Raw genomic sequence first — 19,696 nt, 5'->3', positions numbered from 1 at the left:
GGTTGGGTGGGGGGAAAATGTGGGGCAAAGAGAAAGAGTACTGCTGCTTCCCACAACAAAACCTATGGAAATATTTGACTCTTTAAACTCCAGACATGTGTAATTTTGATAAAAACCAAAAGACACACACACACATACACATACACACACAAACAGAGAGAAAGAGAGAGAGAGAGAGAGAAAGAGAGCAAGCGAGCACAGATGCCTCTGTTCTCTAAGAGGCCTAAGAGGCTGCTTTTCCCACAGGAGAGAGACAGAGAGAAGCCAGCTTCCTCCTGGGAGGCCAGCCTTATTCCCCAGTACAGAAACAGAGGCCAGGATTCAGGCAGACAGTGTCCAGGCCCAGAGGATGCTACAACCTCGTTGTAGCTCTCAGGGGATTACCAGGGGCTGCCCAAGACCCCCCTACCCAGGAACCTAAGGCTGTACCCGCTTGAAAAAAAGTCTCCTTTTAAATTTTAATACGATGCAAAGAGATCTTCCCTGACACGGCTCAGAGCTCTGGAGGGTTCTGGGTCCAGCATACTCAGACACTCAGTCTGCCCAATGATCAATATGTCTTTTTTCTTTCCGCTTCGCTTTTCACATTTTTTTAACCATCCATGACTTGGGTTTCACAGCACATCATCAGTTGTCTCCGATGACTGGAGTGAGTGTTCCCTGGGAAGTCCTTTGAGTCCTCAGAGGAAATCCAGAAGGTCAGCACAGTCACCCTAGCTAGACTAACACTGGAGATTTTTATTGGAGGATCATCTTTATGGAGGAATAACATTTCCAAGAGTCTAAGTGGTTTCCTGGGTACAGAAATTTTCTCCTCTGGTTTCAAAATAGCCATTCACAAACCCATGGTGGGTGAAGACCTCAAGCCCATAGGTGGCCTGGAATAGTGAAAAGCAGCCTGGAATGTGGCTGAGAGAATCCTTCCCACTGCCCACCCCCAAACCAGCATCCTCCCTTCCTCCTATCATGACCAGGGAAGTGTCTTCTTCTCATCAATGCCCCCGCAGGTCCCCAGGGCTTTGCTCCTGCCCCCTGCCCCTTCTCTCCTTGGTATCATCACCTGCCTCTTGCTAGAAGGCATTCCTTGCAGCAAACACACATGAGGACCTTTGGGTTCAAACACCTGCCTGTTCCAGCTCACACACCCTCCAGGCACCACCTCCCCAACTTGTGCTGCTTTCTTCCACAGCCAGCCTCTTAGGACAATGCTTATGCAGGCACCTCCACTCCTCATTTCAGCCCATACCATCAGGGTTGCATTGCTATGGAAACAGTTCCCATCAGTCACCAGTCACCTGCACAGGGCCCTGTTGAATGGGAACGTGCCACATGCCTGTCCTCACTGGGCTGAGCCTCCTTCCTCCTTGAACACTCTCTTCTCTTGGCTTCCAGGCTTCACATTTGTCTGGGTCTCTTCCTGCTTCTCTGGCAATTCCTCCTCAATTTCTTCTGCAGCAGTGTCTCTGTCTGCCTTTGAAATGCTGGTATCCTGGGATCAGTCCTGGATGCCTTTTTCTTTTCTCTCTTCTCCACCTCCCCCCAGGTGGCCCCAACTTGGCCTATAGCACTAAATCGCATCTATACACTGACAAGTCTCAAGAGTATATTCAACTTCAGGCCTCTCCTCTGAGGGCCAGGCTCATCTATCCAGTTGTCAAATGTCTCCCTGAACATCTCCACTTGGCCTGGCATCTCAAAAGTCACATGACCAAGTTTTGATCTCCCTGTCCCCAGACCTATTTTTCACTCCCCTCCTCCATCCGTTCTCACCCCATAAAGGGCACCACCATCCACTTAGTGGTTACTACAAGAAATGCGGTAGTCAGTCTCAAGTGGAGGCTTCTCTCTCAGCCTCCATAGCCATCAGAAGTCCTATAGCTCCTCTTCTATCTTCACTGCCATGTTCCTGGTCTAAACCATTGATGTCTCACCTGGGCTTTCAGGATCCTGTTCTCCCCACTGTCCTGACAACCACTACCTCCTCCCCAAAGTCTGGGTTATATTCCCCAGGAGAGAGGGGGCAACAGGATTTGGAGGCATAAAGAAAAAGAGGAAAAAGCTCAGCGTGGGCTCCTGTGATGGGGGTTGGACACTTCACTCCCCAGCCCACTGGGCCATGCTCAGAGCTGCACATCTACATTTCTGGGGAAAGGCCTGAGAATTAAAGAGACAGCAAGGTGCTAGGCCTCAGGAATAAGGCAGGGCCTTGATAGCCTAGACCCACCCCAGGAGAAGAGCAGCCCCTCATCCAGAGCTGAGAACCCAGGACCCATTCTCTCGGCTTCTAGAACACAAAGGGCTCTGCTCAGAGAAGGCCCTGGCCTGGGAGCCGGTGGCCCATGAGCCAGCCCTTTCTGGCATTATGTATTTCATTTTTACCTTGAACACCTGCACAGCAGAATGGTATGCAAGGAAGAGTCCTTGGCTCCCAACCCCAGAGCCTGCCCCATAACAGAGGCCATCTGACTTCACCTTCCCCAGACCAAGCCTGCCTTCAGGCTGATGGATGGGTTCTCACTGGCCTGGTTTGGCCTTGATTGTGTCCTTGATCCTTGCTGAGACCCAGAGTCTCAATTCTGCTCCCAGATTCTAAGAGTTGCAGAGTTCAGGGACCTGCCCTCTCACCCAAGGTCTCAGACAATCCTGAGCACGTTGGAGGAAGATTCCTTCATTTAATAGATAGATATTCCCTAGCACAGCCCATGTGCCAGGCACTATTCTCAGCACTGGGGACACAGCAATGAACAAAACATAGTTCCTGCCCTCTCACAGAGCTTACAGTCTGGTGGAGGAAACAGAAGTAAACTAGTAAATACCTGGAGAAAAATGAAGCAGGAAAGGAAGGGGTAAGAAGTGCCATGGAGTGTGCAAATTCATCATGGGTAGTGTGGGAAGGCTTCACTGAAGGGTGATGGAGGGAAGTGAGAGGGCCATGGGAGTCTCTGGAAAAAGCGCTCCAGCCAGAGAGCACAGCAAGTGCAAAAAGTGCAAAGGCCCTGGGGCAGAAGCTTGTCTTACAAAGAACAGAGCTTGGCCAAAGCCCAGGGAGCAGGGGGAGAGCCATAGGCAGAGGTCAGGGAGGAGCTGGAGCTGGCACATGCAGGCCTGTGGGGGCTTTGGCGGACACGGCATAGGAGCGGCAGGGTGTGGGGACCTTAACAGGATCACTGTTGTTGGGCTGAGAACGGACCACACTGGGGAAGGTGGGAGCAGGAGACTGTAGGACATTGTAATCACCCAGATGTGAGCTACCAGTGGCTTGACCCAGAGGTGGGGAAAAATGGGCAGATTCTAGAATTGGTTTCAGGGCCAAGCTGCCAGGATTTGCTAATGATGTGAGACAGAGTGGCTTTGGACCCAAGCATCTAGAAAAATGAAACTGCCTGTGCAGAATGTCCATCTCACTTAACTGAATGAGTGACTTTGCTACTCTCCTTCAGAAGATGACTTTCCCCAGAATATGGTTTGGATCTGTGTCCCTGCCTAAATTTCATGTCAAATTGTAATCCCTAGTAATGGAGGTGGGGCCTGGTGGGAGGTGACTGGATCATGGGGGCAGTGTCTTATGGTTTAACACCATCCCTTCTCCATGCTGTCATCACCATAGTGAGTTCTGAGATCTGGTTGTTTAAAAATTGTGTGGCACCTCCCTCCCGTTCTTGCTCCTGCTCCTGCTCCCGCCATGTAAGACGCACCTGCTTTCCCTTCACCTTCTGCCATGATTGAAAGTTTCCTGAGGCCTCCCCAGAAGCCGAGCAGATGCCAGCATCATGCTTCCTGTATAGCCTGCAGAACCAGGAGTCAATTAAACCTCTTTTCTTTATAAATTACCCAGTCTGAAGTATTTCTTTACAGCAATGCAAGACTGACTAATATACCAATCTTTGACCACTTCAAAGACTTTAAAGAGATATGCAGCAAGTGAGGGTCATGGACACAGTTTGTCTGCTTATGTTATATATTTCCCAACCTCCATGCCACCAACCCTCCTGTGGTATGTGGTTTTGCTCCTGTTTGGGTTCTTAGAGTAGTTTACTGTCTTTATTTTTTACACACCTATCCAAAAGTTTCCAACTTATTACCATTTATTTAATTCATAGTTTAATCAATTTGTTCCCCAATAAATACACAGAGGTAACAAATATTCCCAAAGACATAACTCTAAATCTGGAGTTCACAGCAAAATGGGACAAGGCAGAGCAGACATTTAGGCTGAAAATCATGCTACACTTCTGGGTTTCAAAGTCCAAGAAGAAATGGATTTGTAAAAAATTATTAGAAAAGAAAATAATCTTTAGATTTTTAAAAACTAACACTATTCTCTCCAAGCTACTATTGCATGAGACACACAGGCATGTGTGTGCATGCACAGGCACACACACACACTTCAAAACATACAAATGCACTGTCAAAAAAACGTGCTGCGTACACCGCATGAACTCTTAAGACTTGGATAAAAATTAATTCAGCTATAGAAATAGATGAGATAGAAAAGTACATTCATTAAAAATGTAACCCCTTCAACTGGAATAATACTGAATTAAATAAACTTTTAAAATAATTTCTTTAAGGAATGTCAAAGAGGCCCGAGTCACAGTTCTTCAGTATGCACTGTGCTGTGGACAAAGGGTGGGTTCACTGATGTGCAGGTGGACCGCCTCCCAGATACGAAGTTGGATATATGACCCGGAATTCAGGGGAGAAGTCCTTGGAGATAGGGGTCTGAGTGTCATCAACCCGTAGATGGTGTATCGATCACCATGGGACTGAATTTAGAGGAAGAGCATGGAGCCTGGGGCTGGGCCACATGAGGGTTCAGCGATCAGGTGATCATGGACTCACTGAAGATGGTGAGGAAGTGCAACCAGTCAAGGAAGAGGAAGATCAAGAAAGACAGTGATATAGTTTGCCTGTGTCCCCACCCAAAATCTCATTTGAATTGTAATTACCCATAATCCCCATGTGTCAAGGGAGAGACCAGGTGGAGGTGATTGAATCATGGGGGCAGTTTCCCCTATGCCATTCTGGTGACAGTGTGTGAGTTCTCATGAGACTGATGGTTTTATAAGCATTCGGTAGTTCCTCCTGCATGCATTTTTCCTTCCTGCGGCTTTGTGAAGAAGGTGCCTTGTTTCCCTTTCACCTTCCACCATGATTGTAAGTTTCCTGAGGTCTCCCCAGTCACATGAATGAGTCAATTAAACCTCTTTTCTTTATAAATTATCCAGCCTTGGGCAGTTCTTTACAGCAGTGTGAAAACAGATGAAACAGACAGTGTCCAGGAAACCAAGAGGACAAAGTCCTGCATGGACGAGTGAAGGATTAACTGTGTCAAATGCTGCTGATGGCTCAGGAAAGAATAGATGTGAGAACTGACTACTGACTTCTGCAAGGTGAGGTCACCATTGACTTGGATAAGAGCAGCTTCTGAGGTGTGAGGAGCCCAAAGGCCCACCTTGAATAGATCTGAGAGAAGCCGAGAGGAAAGATACAGAGGTGAGCAACACGGTCAACTTCTTACGGAGTTTTTCTTTAAAGGAAACAGAGAAATCTGGCAATATGGCCCTTCAGTCAAAATGTTTGTAAGGTGGAAACCTTAAGTCTGGGTATGCTAACTTGAATGGCCCAGGAGAGTGGCAATGGCTGGAGTGAGGTAGTGAGGTAGGTGAGGTGGGATGGGAGCCAATGCCCTCCCACAGGAGGTGCAGCAGCTGAGTCCTGCAGCAGGCAGGATCTGGCATGGAATCCTGGGATCTCACCATCTGAACTTATCATTCCCTTCGGACCTAAGCCCCAACAACATACCACCCAACTGGGCTTGGTCAGCCAGGTGGTTCCTATCAATTCCAGTCTCTTCCTCTTCCGTATAAGCCCACTGGGCTGAATTCCCAGCTTTCCTTGCGACAAGTGAACTTGAGTTAAGACAATATAGTCATTACTTTCAAGAAACAATATAACTTTGTGTGTGTGAAAACAACACTGCTTAACAAAAAGCCATTCTAAACAACCAAGGCAAATGCATGGGTGCTGGGTGAGAGAGCCATCACATCCCTGATAGGCACTCCCAGGGGCTGCCTGGGAAATGCGGGCTTTGTTCAGGTGTGGAAGTGATGGGGAATGCAGAGGGGGCCATGTGCCAGGAAACTAGTGCAATAAATAGAGACTGATGCATTGTGTGTGCAAAGCATTACCCAAGAAGGGACTTGGGAGGAGACAGAAGTGGATCTTAGCACCAGGGTTACGACAGAAGTAACACAAAGAACTACAGATTGTGGAGGGATTTGGGAGGCTTGTTAGAGGAACAGGGCTGAGTACTGGCTTTTGAAGGCTGGGTAGGATTTGGCAATGGCAGGGCCCAGCAGGCAGCAAAAGGTGAAGGGCGACAGAAGCAGGTCAGATTCTGAGGCCAGCACTCACAGACTGAGTTTAAACTGGATCCTGTAGGTGAGGCAGCCACAGATGGCTTTGGAGAAAAGCATGACACAGGCAGAATCATGTTTAGTGATGCTCAGTGGTACCAACATTGGAGCTCTAGAGATAGGGTGGCCAGAGCAGTGGCAGAGCAAATAAAGAGACCACACTGAGTCACTGACTACTTCATGCAGACACCAGGATTGGGGGACTAATTGGAAAGGGGGAGAAGGCATCCAAGACAATGTTAAAGTTCTGAGTGTGAAGGGCTGGGTGTATCACCTGAGATCTGGATGTGGAAGGAGATGCTGTTGGTGGGAAGTGGAAGGCTTGGTTTGCACATGCTAAGTGTGAGGTGTTGTGTTTCCCAGGCAAAAATGCCCAGGAGGCATCAAAACCAATGTCTGCAGTTCAGGGGTGAGGTCCTGGCTGGAGACCCAGATGTAGCAATGTTGGCACAGAGATGAGGCTGGAAGCTAAGGAGATGGGTGACGCCAGCAAGGGAGAATGCTCAAGGCAAGAGGAAGTGAGTCTCACTGATCAGGTACAGGAGCTGCCATCACACCTGTAGCAGGTGGACTGCTTAACCTTCCTCTCCACCTGTCTGGGTCTCACCCGCCCTTCCGGACCTGGCTCCACCTCCTCTGGGAAGCCCTCTCTGGCTATTCCACCCCCCAGGCATCCTTCCCTTGCTGTGAGCTTCATAGCCCTGGCCATCCCCACCTTAGCACTGGGTCTTGTGTTGCCACCTTGGTGTAGTCCCCAAGCACCTTGAGGGCAGGATGACATTTAACTCCCATGGGCCACTGCATTTTCTGGCACAGAGCACCCAAAAGGCACTGATTAAACAAATCCTCCTCCTTGATGAATTAATAAATTGATCAGTTGCTGAAATGGAGGTCAAGAAAGAAAGTAAGGCGAGTTTAATTAGAGATAAAAAGACTCACGTATGTTGGACTCATACAGCATCTACTCTTTTGTGTCTGGCTTACTGATTCATCGTGAACTAGGTCTACAAGTATCAACATGGATGCATGTCAAAAACACTGTTGAGTAAACATAACAAGCTACAGATGTATGTTAAACCAACTTGAGTAGTCATGAGCATGATATCTACCAAATATTTCAGGTTCTCCCAAGCACACAGTAGGAACGCACTTCTCTACTCTCACGGAATTAGGTGAGGCCATATGACTTGCTCTGGCCATTTAAATGTGAGCAGAAGCTTCTGGGTGGAACCATTTTTTTTCTTCTTCCTCTCTCAGCCTCTACTGGCCTGGATCTTAGGAACAGAGCTCCATGGGAGACCCTTCTCAAATGTGTACAGGAGTGAAATACATGTGTTCTTTGTATTAAAAAAGAAAGAAATAAATAAAAGGAAGAACTGAGTCTAAGGCAAACCTGTGGGACTGCAGAGAAGTGTGCCCAGTGATTCTGGGTGGGGGCACTCTTGGCAATTTGGGGGAACAAGAGGTTGTAAGGTTGGTGGACTGGAAGGTCAGCATCTCCGGCCCCATCCCTGAAATACCGGAGGTGTCCTAGGTTATGTGGCAACCAAAATGCCCTCCCCCCTCCTTCACCATTTCCAAACACTCTGGTGGGTGACGCCAGCCCTAAGAGAACCATGAATGTAGAAGAATCACCAGAAGTGAGGGTGGGAGGCAAGGTCCCAGCTTGAGACAGCCAGGCTGGGGGAGGAAAGGATCTGACACTATAATCAATTCCGTACGTGCTCAAATTGCATGTGACAAGTTGAAAGGGAGAGGATACCTTCCATAGCTGACAGAACAGAGTGGGACTGTACTGGAGGGAGATTGATGAAATGGATATACTAGTGGTAAAATGCACCAATGCCCATTTTTTGAGCAGCTGTGATCTATAGACTTTACATTGGGTCTCACAGGGTCCTCTGAAAATCCCACATGTTATTTTCCCCCTTTTACAAATGTTATTCTCCCCCTTTTACAAATAAGGAAACTGAGGGCTGGAGAACTGGGGGCTAGTCTCAGGCAGAACAGAGGTAAGTGGGGCAGAGATGACAGAACTCAACCAAGAGGAGGATTCTGAAGCAGAGCAGGTGGGACTGAGTGAAGACCTGGAAGGAGGTGGAGAGGGAGCAGGACCCATGCCGGCTGGAGGAAGAGGAGAAGGGGACTCGTGAGTGATCTTTCCCTTCCTTCAGCCAATGCAGACCCTGTGGGCAGAGACATCCAGCAGGGAGCTGGGAGGGGAGTGGCTCCTGCCAGCTGCCTTTCTGGAGTCTCAGGCTTCCCGAGGTCTCAGAGCACCTGCCTCTCAGGGAAGATGCGAACCTCCTCAGGCGCACACAGAATGCTGCTGGGGCAAGCTCCTGGGACACCATGAAACACTCAGCAGTCCTCAGAGCCCACAGAGAGCCACTAAAGCAAGAAGGAAGAGGGTCAGTCGCTGGGAGCAGGCGCTTCATCAATCCTGCCTCTGTGTGGCCTCTAAGGGACCCAGTGGCATGAGAACACAGAGACACAAGAGGGCGCTCTAACCAAACAGCAGGAGGAACTGCGTCCATCCCCAAACGGAAAGAGGGTTGGCATTTTTGAAGACCTTTGGTCCAGTTTTTTTTCAACGTAGCCACTATTGGTATTTTAGGCAGTAGGTTTCAGGGTCTTTTGCTACCCCCGGCCCCCTTCCCATCACTGACCACCCTGCTCCCCACATTTCCAAGCACCTTCCCTCCTGAGAGCCCCTGCTGGTCAGTGCCACCAGAAGATGCCAACTGGTGGCCCTGGGGAGGATGGCAGTCTCTGTTGTCCTCCAACCTTACGGAGGACTCCCGTGCCTCCCATGCTGACCCTGTGAGTTAGGCGCTTGCAGGTGCTAGAGGATCAGAGGCCCCCAGTGACAGCCGTGTTGGCCCCGGCTCATGGGGACTGTCCTCCACAGGAAGCACATCTTCCTCTATGTTGTTGTCCTTCAGGGCTGTGCAGGACCAGGCCACCCTGATCACACCAGGGACACAGACACAGGACCCTGAGACAGACGCCACGGGACCTGCTCACAGACACCCAAATCCCAGGAAGCAAACATGTGGCCACACAAAACACAGCTGGCACAAAAATTCCACAAAGCACGTCTGAAACAAGGCACCCTTCCAGAGCCCAGACAGCCCCCGAAGCTGTGAGCTCTGAAACGTTTAGACCATTGGTTTCCCAAAGTCAGGCATCAAAGGTGAATAACTAGGAATGATATTCAAAATATTCACCAACCGATGAGCCCTGGGCCCCAGCCAGTCAGGATGGGGACCAGTGCAAACACCAGGTGCATACAGTGTGCAATCAGTCCTGCAAATAGCCTAGTCGGCTGAGCCCGAGTGCCCCGTGGGAAACCAGACATGCCAAGATGGCCATTGGGCAGTACACAGGTGACTTTTGGAGAATACACGTCAAGAGAGACAGGAGTCTGGACATTTGCTGGGATACTGGGATGGCAACTCCAATTCAGGGACTAGAAACCTGGCCAGGATCTGAGAAAATGAAGGGCTGGAGAAAGACCCAGACCCCTCCAGATCCTCAACAAATACCCAGCATTGCCCATCCCCATCAAGAAACCCCATGGCATTCTTAAACAGAGGGGCCTGAGAGTCCCAGGAAGGTGATGTCTGCTGAAAGGCATCGCTGGGACCACAGGGCACCTGTGGGCAGAGCCCTTGTCAGCTGAGCCACTGCTGCCCGTGAACACCGATGGGCACCAGCTCTTATTCCACGGAAAGCAGACGATGAAAACCAAACATGAGTCTTACCCTCCTTCGAAGATTTTGATCCTCGCCGGCTCCCCTCTCTGGGAGGCAGGAGCATCCTCCTCCGGCTCCCCTCTCCTCTCTTCTTCCTTCTCCACTCTAGCTAGATCTTTCTGGCCTTCCGGGGAAACCAGCGAAGGGAGGTGAACCTGGCCCACCGCAGGAATGACAAAATCATTGCTGGTTAAAACTGCATCCTCAGCCACGAATGCAATGCTAATAATCATGCCTTATATGGCACTGCACAAGTACACATATGTAATCTTCACACTCCTCCATGAAGAGGTGCTATTTGCCCCACTTTACAGAATTAAGGACACTGATCCCCAGAGAGAAGTCCCTTATCCAAGGCCATGCCATTAGTTGGTGTTACAGCTGGAACCCTGTCTCTTTCAGGTTAACCTCCCATAAGACCTGTGTTTGTTATCTGTCTTTCACACTAGTCTGGGAACTCCTGGTGACAGGTCCTCATCTTGGTCTCCTTGGGCACCCCAGAACCCCACACAGGGCCTGTCTCAGAGAAGATGCTCAAATAATGTTGAACACATGAACAAAGGCTCCACTCTGCCTTTGGAGATAAACTGGCCCAGTTCTTGTTTATAGATCAGAAAGCTAAGGTCACCCAGTGAGTCAAGGGCAGAGCTGGGAGTGCAGCACAGGTCTCTTGCTTCCAGGACCTTGGCCCTTCTGTGCTAGTACCAAAGGCCAGGAGCTGGGCTGAGGACCCTGACCAGCAGGACGTCCCCAACTCCACCACAGAGACAGGCACAGAGAGGCTGTGCAGGCTCTGGGCTGTTAGTCCTGCAGGACCCGTGCACTTTACAGAGCCATGCCTCAGTGATGAGAGCTGGCTTAAGGGGAGGGCTGGCATTGGCCTTGTGCTTCCTGGACATCTTCCACTATTCCAAGAACATGTCCTCTAAACACTGCAGTTGTCAGGGGTGGGTGTGCTCTTGCCTAGGGAGCAGAAATGTTGTGCTTAGGGCGGGGGCTGGGAGTGGGAATTTCCTCCTACTTCACGCCACTATCATTAAAGTCATGAAAAACCATGCTGTTTCCAGCCAGTGAATGAAGCAACCACATTTCCTGATGTTGGGGCAATCTAAGAACGGCAGTCCCCTGTGCCAGCCACCACACCTGCCCCCACAAGGACAGCATGGGGCTAGACAGAAAGGTGCCTGGCTGGGAATCGGGGAATCTGAGTTCCAGCGCCAGATAGGCCATGGCACACTGAGCTGCTGTTTGGTGGATGACTTCACCTCTCTGGGCTTCAGAGTCTGAGGGGATTTAGACCATCTTGAAGATCCATTCCAGGGCCAACTTCTATGACTCAGTGACCACCAAATAATCTCTTCAGATTTGGAAGAGGGGAGTGGAAACCGAGCAAGAATCTGGACTGCTGCTTTGGCAGAAGGCAGCTAGTTTTCTGCAATACCCTTGGGTTTCCAGAGCCTACCATTTCCACTCCACCCCGGCCTATGATCTAGACTGTCCGTGGAATGACCAAGGTGCTTCTCACAGGCAAACGGACTGCTTCTCCCTCACAGCCTGTCGTGATATCTGGGCCACACTGGAGGAGGCTGGTTTGGGTGGCAGTGTACCACTTTCCCAGGAAACACAGTGTTGGAATTGAGCAGGGACCAGGGATCCATTTTAGCTTTTGACGACAACAATATGAATAAGTATAGCTAAAAATACTTACTGAGTGCCAATGTGGCATGCACTGTTCTAAGCACACTCTGCATGTCTTAACTCATTTAATTATCTCCACAGTCCTATGAGCTAAGTGTTATTATTATCCCTATTTTACAGAGGATGAAACCAAGGCTCAGAGAGTTTAAGTTATTGGCCCAAGGTCACATAGCTAGTAGGTAAGGTAGTGGGATTCAAACCTGGGCAAGTTGGCACCTGAATCCTTGTTCTTAATCACTTTGTGACAGTGCTGTGTTGTTGTCAAAATGATTCCCAAGGAGGAAAAAGGAAAGAATGTGGCTACAAAGTGGACTCTTAACAAGCTGGGGTTTCTCCAGGGTTTATACATGGAAGAAAATATCTATGACCAAACAAAAACATCATAGGGTGTCCTAGACCTGCACAAAGATGGTTTGGAAGAGCTTCAAAATGCTAAGATAGACCTAAGGACCTTCTCAGAACTACTAACAGAGAATGGAAGCCACAAGCTGACAAATGTCAGCTCAGTACAATAGAGAGCCTTCTTAGAGCACTGTCCAAAGATGGATTGGAATGTATCATGAGATGGTGAGTTCCTCTCGCTGGAGATATGCAAGCAGAGACCAGAGAGAGGTGTAGTTTTATAAAGGCCTTAAGCCATAGACCATGAGGTTATACTAATGTACCAGATTGGGGCAATTCTGGCAGGAAACATGCCAGTGAACTAAACAGAATATTCCAAGAAAAAGTTCACAGGTTTTAGGAGCATTATAAATAAATAATTGCCAAATCCAATTATAAATAAATAATTGCCAAATCCAAATTAACACATTTCCTTTCTCTTAAATGGCCTGTAACATTTTCAGTCATTAAAAACTAGAGGCAGCTTAGATAACTCAAAAGGACACTGGAGTAAAATCTAGTTTTGATCTAGGCTCTGCCATTTACTGTGTGGCCTTGTGAAAATTACTTAACCTCTCTGTGTTTTGGTCTCTTCATCTATGAAATGGTGATATTACACCCTATCTTTCAAGTTGGTTGTGAGGAGAAAAGTGGCAATTAGCATAGTACTTGGTACATAATAGGTACCCAAAAAGCTAGCAGTATGAATAATTATAATATCATCTTGGGAGTGGCCACAGCTAGTAAGAGATGCTGAAGAGGAAATTAGCATGACATTAGTGCAAAAGTGGAAATCTTGGTTAGGGATCTATGTAGACTGACAAAGACATCTAGGGAATAAATTTAGAAAACAGTTCTGTGAAGAACATCCAGTCAAGCTAAGGACAAATTCAATGCACAAAGTTTGCTCAATGACAAAAGAGGAAGATATGAGAGCATGGGAAATTATAGAACAGAGTTTTGCTCACTTATCTACAATATGAATTTAGTTTAGGGAATTTAGATCTAATTTGGTCAGAGCTTCCAGTCTGAAGACACACTAATGAATATTTTTAAATTTGCAGTCATCTTTTAAGATTTTTCTCTCCTCAAATAATTAAAAGAAGAAAAATAGACTCTTTGGAGTCAGATAGGTCTGGGTTCAAATTCTGGGTTTGTCCAACATTTGCTAGATGACCTTGACCTTTCTCAGACTCTGACCCTCAGTTCCCTAAGCTATAGAAGGGAGATGGTTATGTTACTTCAGAGGTGGAGGTGAACAGTGACTAGATTCAAGGGCCCAGCACAGTGCCTGGCACCATGAGGCTGCTCAATAAACAAGACCAGCTGTTATTCCACAAATGCCAAGTCAACATAATCCAAATCCCTAGGCTGGCCTTGTCAGGGTATGGTGGTGGTTTTTGTCTGAAGTTTGAAATTACTGAATTTCAAACTTGCTGAGCTTTCAGGGGACCAGTTCATTTTATAGCTCCTGATGTAGCCTCAGATCAAAGGCAATGAAAGAGTAAATATTAGCGTTTCTTGACCACATAGCACAGATAGGTCAAACTGTGAGTGGCATTGCCATCCATTGGTAAGGAGCGATACTGCAGCTCAGCTCCATTTGCTGTCTTACTCCCAGAAAAGGAAGAAGGAGTATTTCAGGAGTCATTTGTGCCAAATTATAGAATCTTGGAAATGGGAGATTTAAAGTGGTACTAGAGAATGGAAACAGCAGATATAAGAATTAAGAAAAGCAGGAAAAGACTAACAAGACAAGGGATATCCATACAATGAAGGAGAGGTATAAAGTTCTAAAATTGCTACAGGCATTCCTGTCAGCCAAGTTTTCCAACTCAGTCTTTTGGAAAATTTCTTTATTTCTTACTGAGCCTGTATCTTTGATTTTACAACAGAAGTTCATGGGAGAGCAGGATCACTTTATGGCTAACTGTATTGAAAGTTTATCCATTCCAACGATATGAGGGATACACTGACAAAGAAACTCAATAAACATGTTTCCTTGTAAGGTGACCAGTCTCAGTTTTCAGAGAGGAAATCTGACACTCATCTGGCTCTAGTTCTGCAACTGGAACCTGAGGATACTGTGGCTTTAAAAGCTCACCAAGGGCTTTTGCAAATCAATGATGAGAAGAAAAACAAGGTTGAACTTACCTCTGTCATGCGGGGCTTGCGGGAGCTGGACGGCACAAGCCTTCCTGCCTCAGGATGCGGAGCTGTGGCCATGGTGTATGTCTCTTTGCTCACTTTCTGCTTAGACCTCAGGAGGGACAAAGCAGCTTTAGTGGAAACCCCCGGAAGGTTGGGGTTGTACAAACTTATGCACCAACCAGCGTAAACAGAGGACCTCCTATCTGCATGCTGGATGTGATTTGGCTTAATGTAGTTTAAATAGCACCAACTGACATTAGTGGTTGTGTGGAGGCTGGGGAACTGCAGTACCTTCTTTGAGTCCGTACCTTCTTGTGACTTGGCTGGTCTGGAGGACGTTTCTGACAGAGGCAGAGAGCTGGGAGGTGCCAAGGAGGGGAGATCAGGTTGTTCCTTGGAATCTTCTTTCTTCACGCTCAGTGAGGGCAACCCTCTTCGGTGAGGTTTGCCAGATGGCTGGGGATATTCCTTCAAAGCTTCTGAGGCTGGGGCTGTCCCATGGGGCAATGCGGGGTGAGGGAGGGGAGGAATTTCCTTTGTGTCAGATGGATCTGAGGACAGGCTGGACAACATTTCTAGCTCCCTCCTGCCCCGGCCCTGGTTGCCTAAGTGGGATTTCTCTGGCCTTTTCCCATCCTCGGTGCTGGTAAGCAGCACACTGCACGGTTTTACCAGCTCAAGTTTTTCATCTGCCTTGGAAGCCTCCTCCTCCTTCACTCTTTTTTGCTGCTGGGTTTCCATGGTAAGTTCAAGGCTGCCAGCTGGTGAAAGGACACGTTTACTTCCCCCTGCTGTTGATGAACTCCCCTCCAGGCTCAAGACACTCTCTGATGACAGGGAAGTGCCTTTTCTTTCAGGTAATGTCACAGGCACTCTCAGGTATGGAGTTGGGAAAGCTCTGCTTTGCTCTTCACTTAACCCAGAAGGGCTGGGCCCAACCTCATGCACATCTGCACCACACACAGTTGTCCCTTTTGCTGGGGGTTCCTCAAACTTGGGAAGTGCCACAGTTGCTGAGCTGCCTTGGGACTGGGTGACCAAGATCTGGGAAAGGGTGGTGTACATTGCGCTTCCATAGGATGGCATATTGGTCTGAACACGGACAGGCACAACCAGGGACACCATGGTGTCTGGACAGGTGGGCAGGGCCAGTGGAGGAGCTGATGTAGGTGCTGAGGAGCTGGCTGGGGGAGCCACAGGGGGTAGCTGGATGTCACTGCTGTACTCTGTGCTTGGGGAGAGGCCAGCACTTCCTGTTGCCAGTGGGGCCAGGCTGGTTTTGATCTGGGGCAGATGGCTTTCCACATCACCGGGGAGCTGAAGTGCAAACTGGGATTGCAGAGGCAGGAAAAACCCGGAAGAGAGTGCTGAGGAGGCTGGGTATGGCATGGGGAGGAAGGAAGGAGGCTGCCGGAAGGGGATGTTGGCTGGGTGAGGCATGAGCTGGGGGAGATGTAGTTGGCCTGGGTGCAGAACAGTAGGCTGGAGAGGAAGCGGTGGGGCTTGAAATAAGGAGGGAGGAAGTGGAGGCATGGAGTATGGTGAGGACAGGAGGCTGGACATGGCCTGGGTGGAGAAGAATTCTGGAGACTGTCCTGGCTCATGTTGAACGAGGTGCTGGAAGGAGAAAAGGGAGACAGGTGGGGGCAGGTACGGCTTCTCATGCAGGGGTGTCTGGGCAACAGGGTGGTGGAACACCTGCAGTGCTTCTGTGTAGGGCACAGTGGGCCCCAATGGGGGCCTGTCCTGCCCTGGGCCGTTGCCTCCCAAGGGCCCACCATGTGAGGTGGCTGCGGAGGAAATCTGGGACAATGAGCTTTTGGTGGAGGGTTTACTGGATGAGGGCTGTGGTTCTTCGCTCTCCTGTCTTCCCTTGGGGGCAGCCTCCAACTCAGATTCTGGAGGCCTGCTCAGAGAGGCCTGTCTCACCAAGAAACATTTTCTTCTCTCTGGCGGGGCCACCCGCGCTGGTGGAGCCACTGGGGCTGGAGCAGAAGGGCCTGTCAAGGACAAGCTGCCATAGTCAAAGGATTTGCTGCGTGTCTCGGTCATGTGGGCAGAATGGGAAACGTTGGGGCTTTGCTCCGAGGCTGACCTCCGCATCTCTCGGGCATGTGGGTGGTGGCTGGGGACAGTCAACATGTGGGTGCCCAGGAGTTTGGGGCGTGTGTCAGATGAGGGACCGGGGGCCTCGGCTTTCCCATGGTCATCCCTCTCAAATGAGGCTGAGCGGCTGGACCCACTCAGAGAGATACTGCTTTCCTGGCTCGGGCTGCGAGACAGAGGCACAGAGGACTCGAAGCTGGACTCCCCTGATGATTGGGCCATCTCTGCCAGGCGCAGCCTCTTTTTTTTGGGTGGCAGCTTCTCAGCCGGGAGCTGGGCAAGTGTCTGGCTGCGCTGGGGCCACTGGAACTCCTCAGTCTTCTCAGGTTCCTTAGGGGGCGGTTCTGGCTCTGTGTCTGGCCGGTCAGGCTCCTCGGTTACCAGGATCTCGGGAACCTGAATGTTGGGCTGGCGGACCAACTTGGGCTGCAGGGAGTGAGCTGAGCGTCCGTGTGGGGCAGGTGGGGGTGATGGGAACTGGGTCAGAGGTTTGTCTTCCCCTTCCAAGCCACTTGGCTGCTCGAGAGAGTCAGATTTCTCAAAGGAGCTGGTGTGCTGGATGACAGAAATTTCTTTGGACGTTGTTCTCCTCTCCTTCCCTGATTCTGAACTGGACCCTGGCTTGGGAGTCCTTGGCTGGAAGCCCGTGGGTCCCTCCAAGGAGGGCACTGATTTACTTGGTTCTGCTGGTGACTTGGTGGACTCCAGGGGAAGGTTCCGAGCAGCATCGGATGGCCCGGGGCTGCCAAACTGACTTTTTGTGGACTCAAAGGCAGGTGGCTCTTCCTCGTCCCCAAGGCTCTTCTCTTTCCTCCTCTTCCTTAGTGGAGTGAGTTCCAGGGTGGTCCCCAGTTTGTAATGCATCATTTGGGACCACGGCTCATGCTCAGTCTGACTCTTTTCGGCTTCTGGAGACGTGTGGGTGCCTGCAGAGATGGGCTTTGCGATCTGAAGCTCTGAGCAGTAGTATTTTTTGTGGGCTTCGTAGTTATCCCTTTTCTTGTACCGAGCACCACATATGTTACATTCGTAGATCACCCCTTTTGTTTTCAAACCCTTCTTGGTCTTTTTGGTAAATTCACTTTCCTTGGGTTCCAGTTCGTCTGAGGGCTTGGAGGCTGTGTCTTTGCTGCTTGGTCCAGGCTCCTCGGAACTGTATTCCCCTCCCAAAGGTAATTCGATTGCCGGCTGGCGCTTCAGCATCCGGGGGTGGGAGGTAAACACATGACTGCTGCGGCTCAGGGCTTCGGAGTCGGTGATATGGTCATCGAAGGAGTAGCTACCTCGGAAGGGGTGGTGGGGGGTGCTGATAGTGCAGGCGGCAGAAGGCATTGAGTGGCTTCTCAGGAGAGGCACAGGGGGGGCGGTACTGGGCGGGTGCTGGAGGCTCAGCAGTGATTGTTCGGGCTTGGTTTTCTCACTGTGGGATGACAGGGGCTCCCGGTAGAGGCTGGATTTCGGGGACTCCATGCTGCTGCGCCTGGACAGGGAGCTCCGCCTTGGCTTCACACTGTCGATCTCGCTGGTGTCCACCACGGCCTCGTTGATGGTGATGAGCTTCGTGATGTGCTCGATCACCTGCGTCCGGGGTACAGACAAAGGCACCAGGCTGGGCTTGTCTTCGGTGGACAGGGGCAGGAGGGGCTGGGTGGAGGTGGCTGTCAGCATGGCAGTCCGCTGTCCTATTCGCCCACACTTGCCAAAGATGATCTCAGCGTAGGACTTGGCGTTGGTGTTTGGGGGGCTGACCTGCTGCTCTGCACTCTCAGAGCGGGAGAAATACCCAGACTCAGTACTCCCTTTGCTGCCTGGGCTCAGAAATGCCTGCTCATCGATCACCTTCTTCCTCTCGCTTAAGCGGAGGGCCAGCTTCTGCTTAATCGTGTGGGTGTCTTCAGGTTTATGGCTCAGGGGGTGCTCAGATGAGGGTTCCACAAATGGAGGGGGGTCTTCGAGTGACTGGGTGGTGCTGGACTGGGACAGGGAACAGCGTTCATGGCTGGAACTGTGGCTCCCAGAGCTGAACAACCCACTGGAGAGAAGGTGTTGCTTGGATCTTGGGGAGAGCTCTGCAGGGTGACCAGAGGTGGCACTAGTCTCCTCTTCAGAATCTGTACTTTCTCCCTCGGTGGGCTCCTCAAACTCTTCCCCAGGGATTCGCTCCATCTCCAGCCCATGTGGGTACATCTCACTACCCATGCCTGAGGCCAGGCCTGCTTTGATGCGGTGGGCATGAGACTTCCTGTGCTTGTAGAGATTACTCTTGGTCTTGAAGGAGAAGCCACAGGGGCCGCAGGGGTAGGGCCTCTCACCCGTGTGTGAGCGAATGTGCTTCTGGAGCACGCTGGGCTTGGCACAGGGCCGGCTGCAGTACTGGCAGATGTACTTGCCCGGCTTCTGGGGCTTCCTCTCCTTCTTGTGCGCCTCTTCTGTGGGCTTCAAGGAGACCTGGGAAGGACGAGGCACAAAGACTTTGGGGACGCCAGGAAGGTCCTCGGGAGGAATGATGGAAGCGTGGGAAGGAAGGAGCTGGCTCTGAGGATGGAGCCCAGGGGCCACGAAGGAGCCAGAGGGTCCAGGTCTCATAGGGTCGACCAGTTGCCATGTGGACCCCTCCAGGAGATGCTCAGGTTTGCCGGGAGACATGAATGCTGGTGTCAGAGGGTGCTGCGGAAGCTGTGAGATGTGAACAGATGCTTCAATGGGGGGCCTTTTTGGGGGCTTCTGCTGCTGGCCTGTTTTCTCCTGAGAGCCTTCCCTAAGAACTGATGAGGGGCCCGGGAAGGGCTGCGGGGCTAGGAGCTCTTGGGCGGGGCTCTCTTGGGTGGCAGCTGTGCCGCTGCCTGGGTATGGGACGCTGGAAGAAACACTGGTCTGAATGGCCTCTCCTTTGGTCAGCCGCTTCCGGGGACTTCCCTCAGCCTTCTTGGTGCCCTTGACACTTTGTTCAGGATCCATGACCTTCACAAAGACTTCAGATGCTACTTAGGGAGAGTCAGGGCAGGCTGCATTTATGAATAATCCCAGTGTCCCAAGGAGGTGTCCAGCTTTGGCCACATTGGTCAAGAGCTGCAGAAGCCAAACCCAAGACGGCTTTGGGAGTTTTTTGCAAGTGTCACTGGCTGTGAGTGGATTTGGAGCAGGTCATCAGGGCCCAAGCTATTCTATTGGTGAGGCATGGCC

The 19,696-nt window shown here is 50.4% G+C and overlaps 1 protein-coding gene across 2 annotated transcripts in view; it reads right to left on the bottom strand.

Moving 5' to 3' along the window:
- HIVEP3 (human immunodeficiency virus type I enhancer binding protein 3) overlaps window positions 1-19,492 on the bottom strand; it is a 77,938-nt gene extending 58,446 nt beyond the window's left edge. Inside the window, exons 1-2 of one of the 2 annotated variants that reach the window (XM_011955178.1) lie at window positions 14,411-19,492; window positions 10,187-10,332 (exon numbers count right to left, since the gene is read on the bottom strand). In XM_011955178.1, coding sequence (XP_011810568.1) covers window positions 10,187-10,332; window positions 14,411-19,471 — 5,207 coding nt within the window. In that variant the 5' untranslated portion in view covers window positions 19,472-19,492. The remainder of the gene's footprint in view (window positions 1-10,186; window positions 10,333-14,410) is intronic. The other variant, XM_011955177.1, reaches the window with a different exon arrangement.
- Window positions 19,493-19,696: the final 204 nt, after the last annotated feature.

The sequence above is a fragment of the Colobus angolensis genome, unplaced genomic scaffold (genome assembly GCF_000951035.1).
Source record: "Colobus angolensis palliatus isolate OR3802 unplaced genomic scaffold, Cang.pa_1.0 Scaffold399, whole genome shotgun sequence".
Lineage (NCBI taxonomy): Eukaryota > Metazoa > Chordata > Mammalia > Primates > Cercopithecidae > Colobus > Colobus angolensis.
This window is presented reverse-complemented; position numbering and strand designations above follow the sequence as displayed.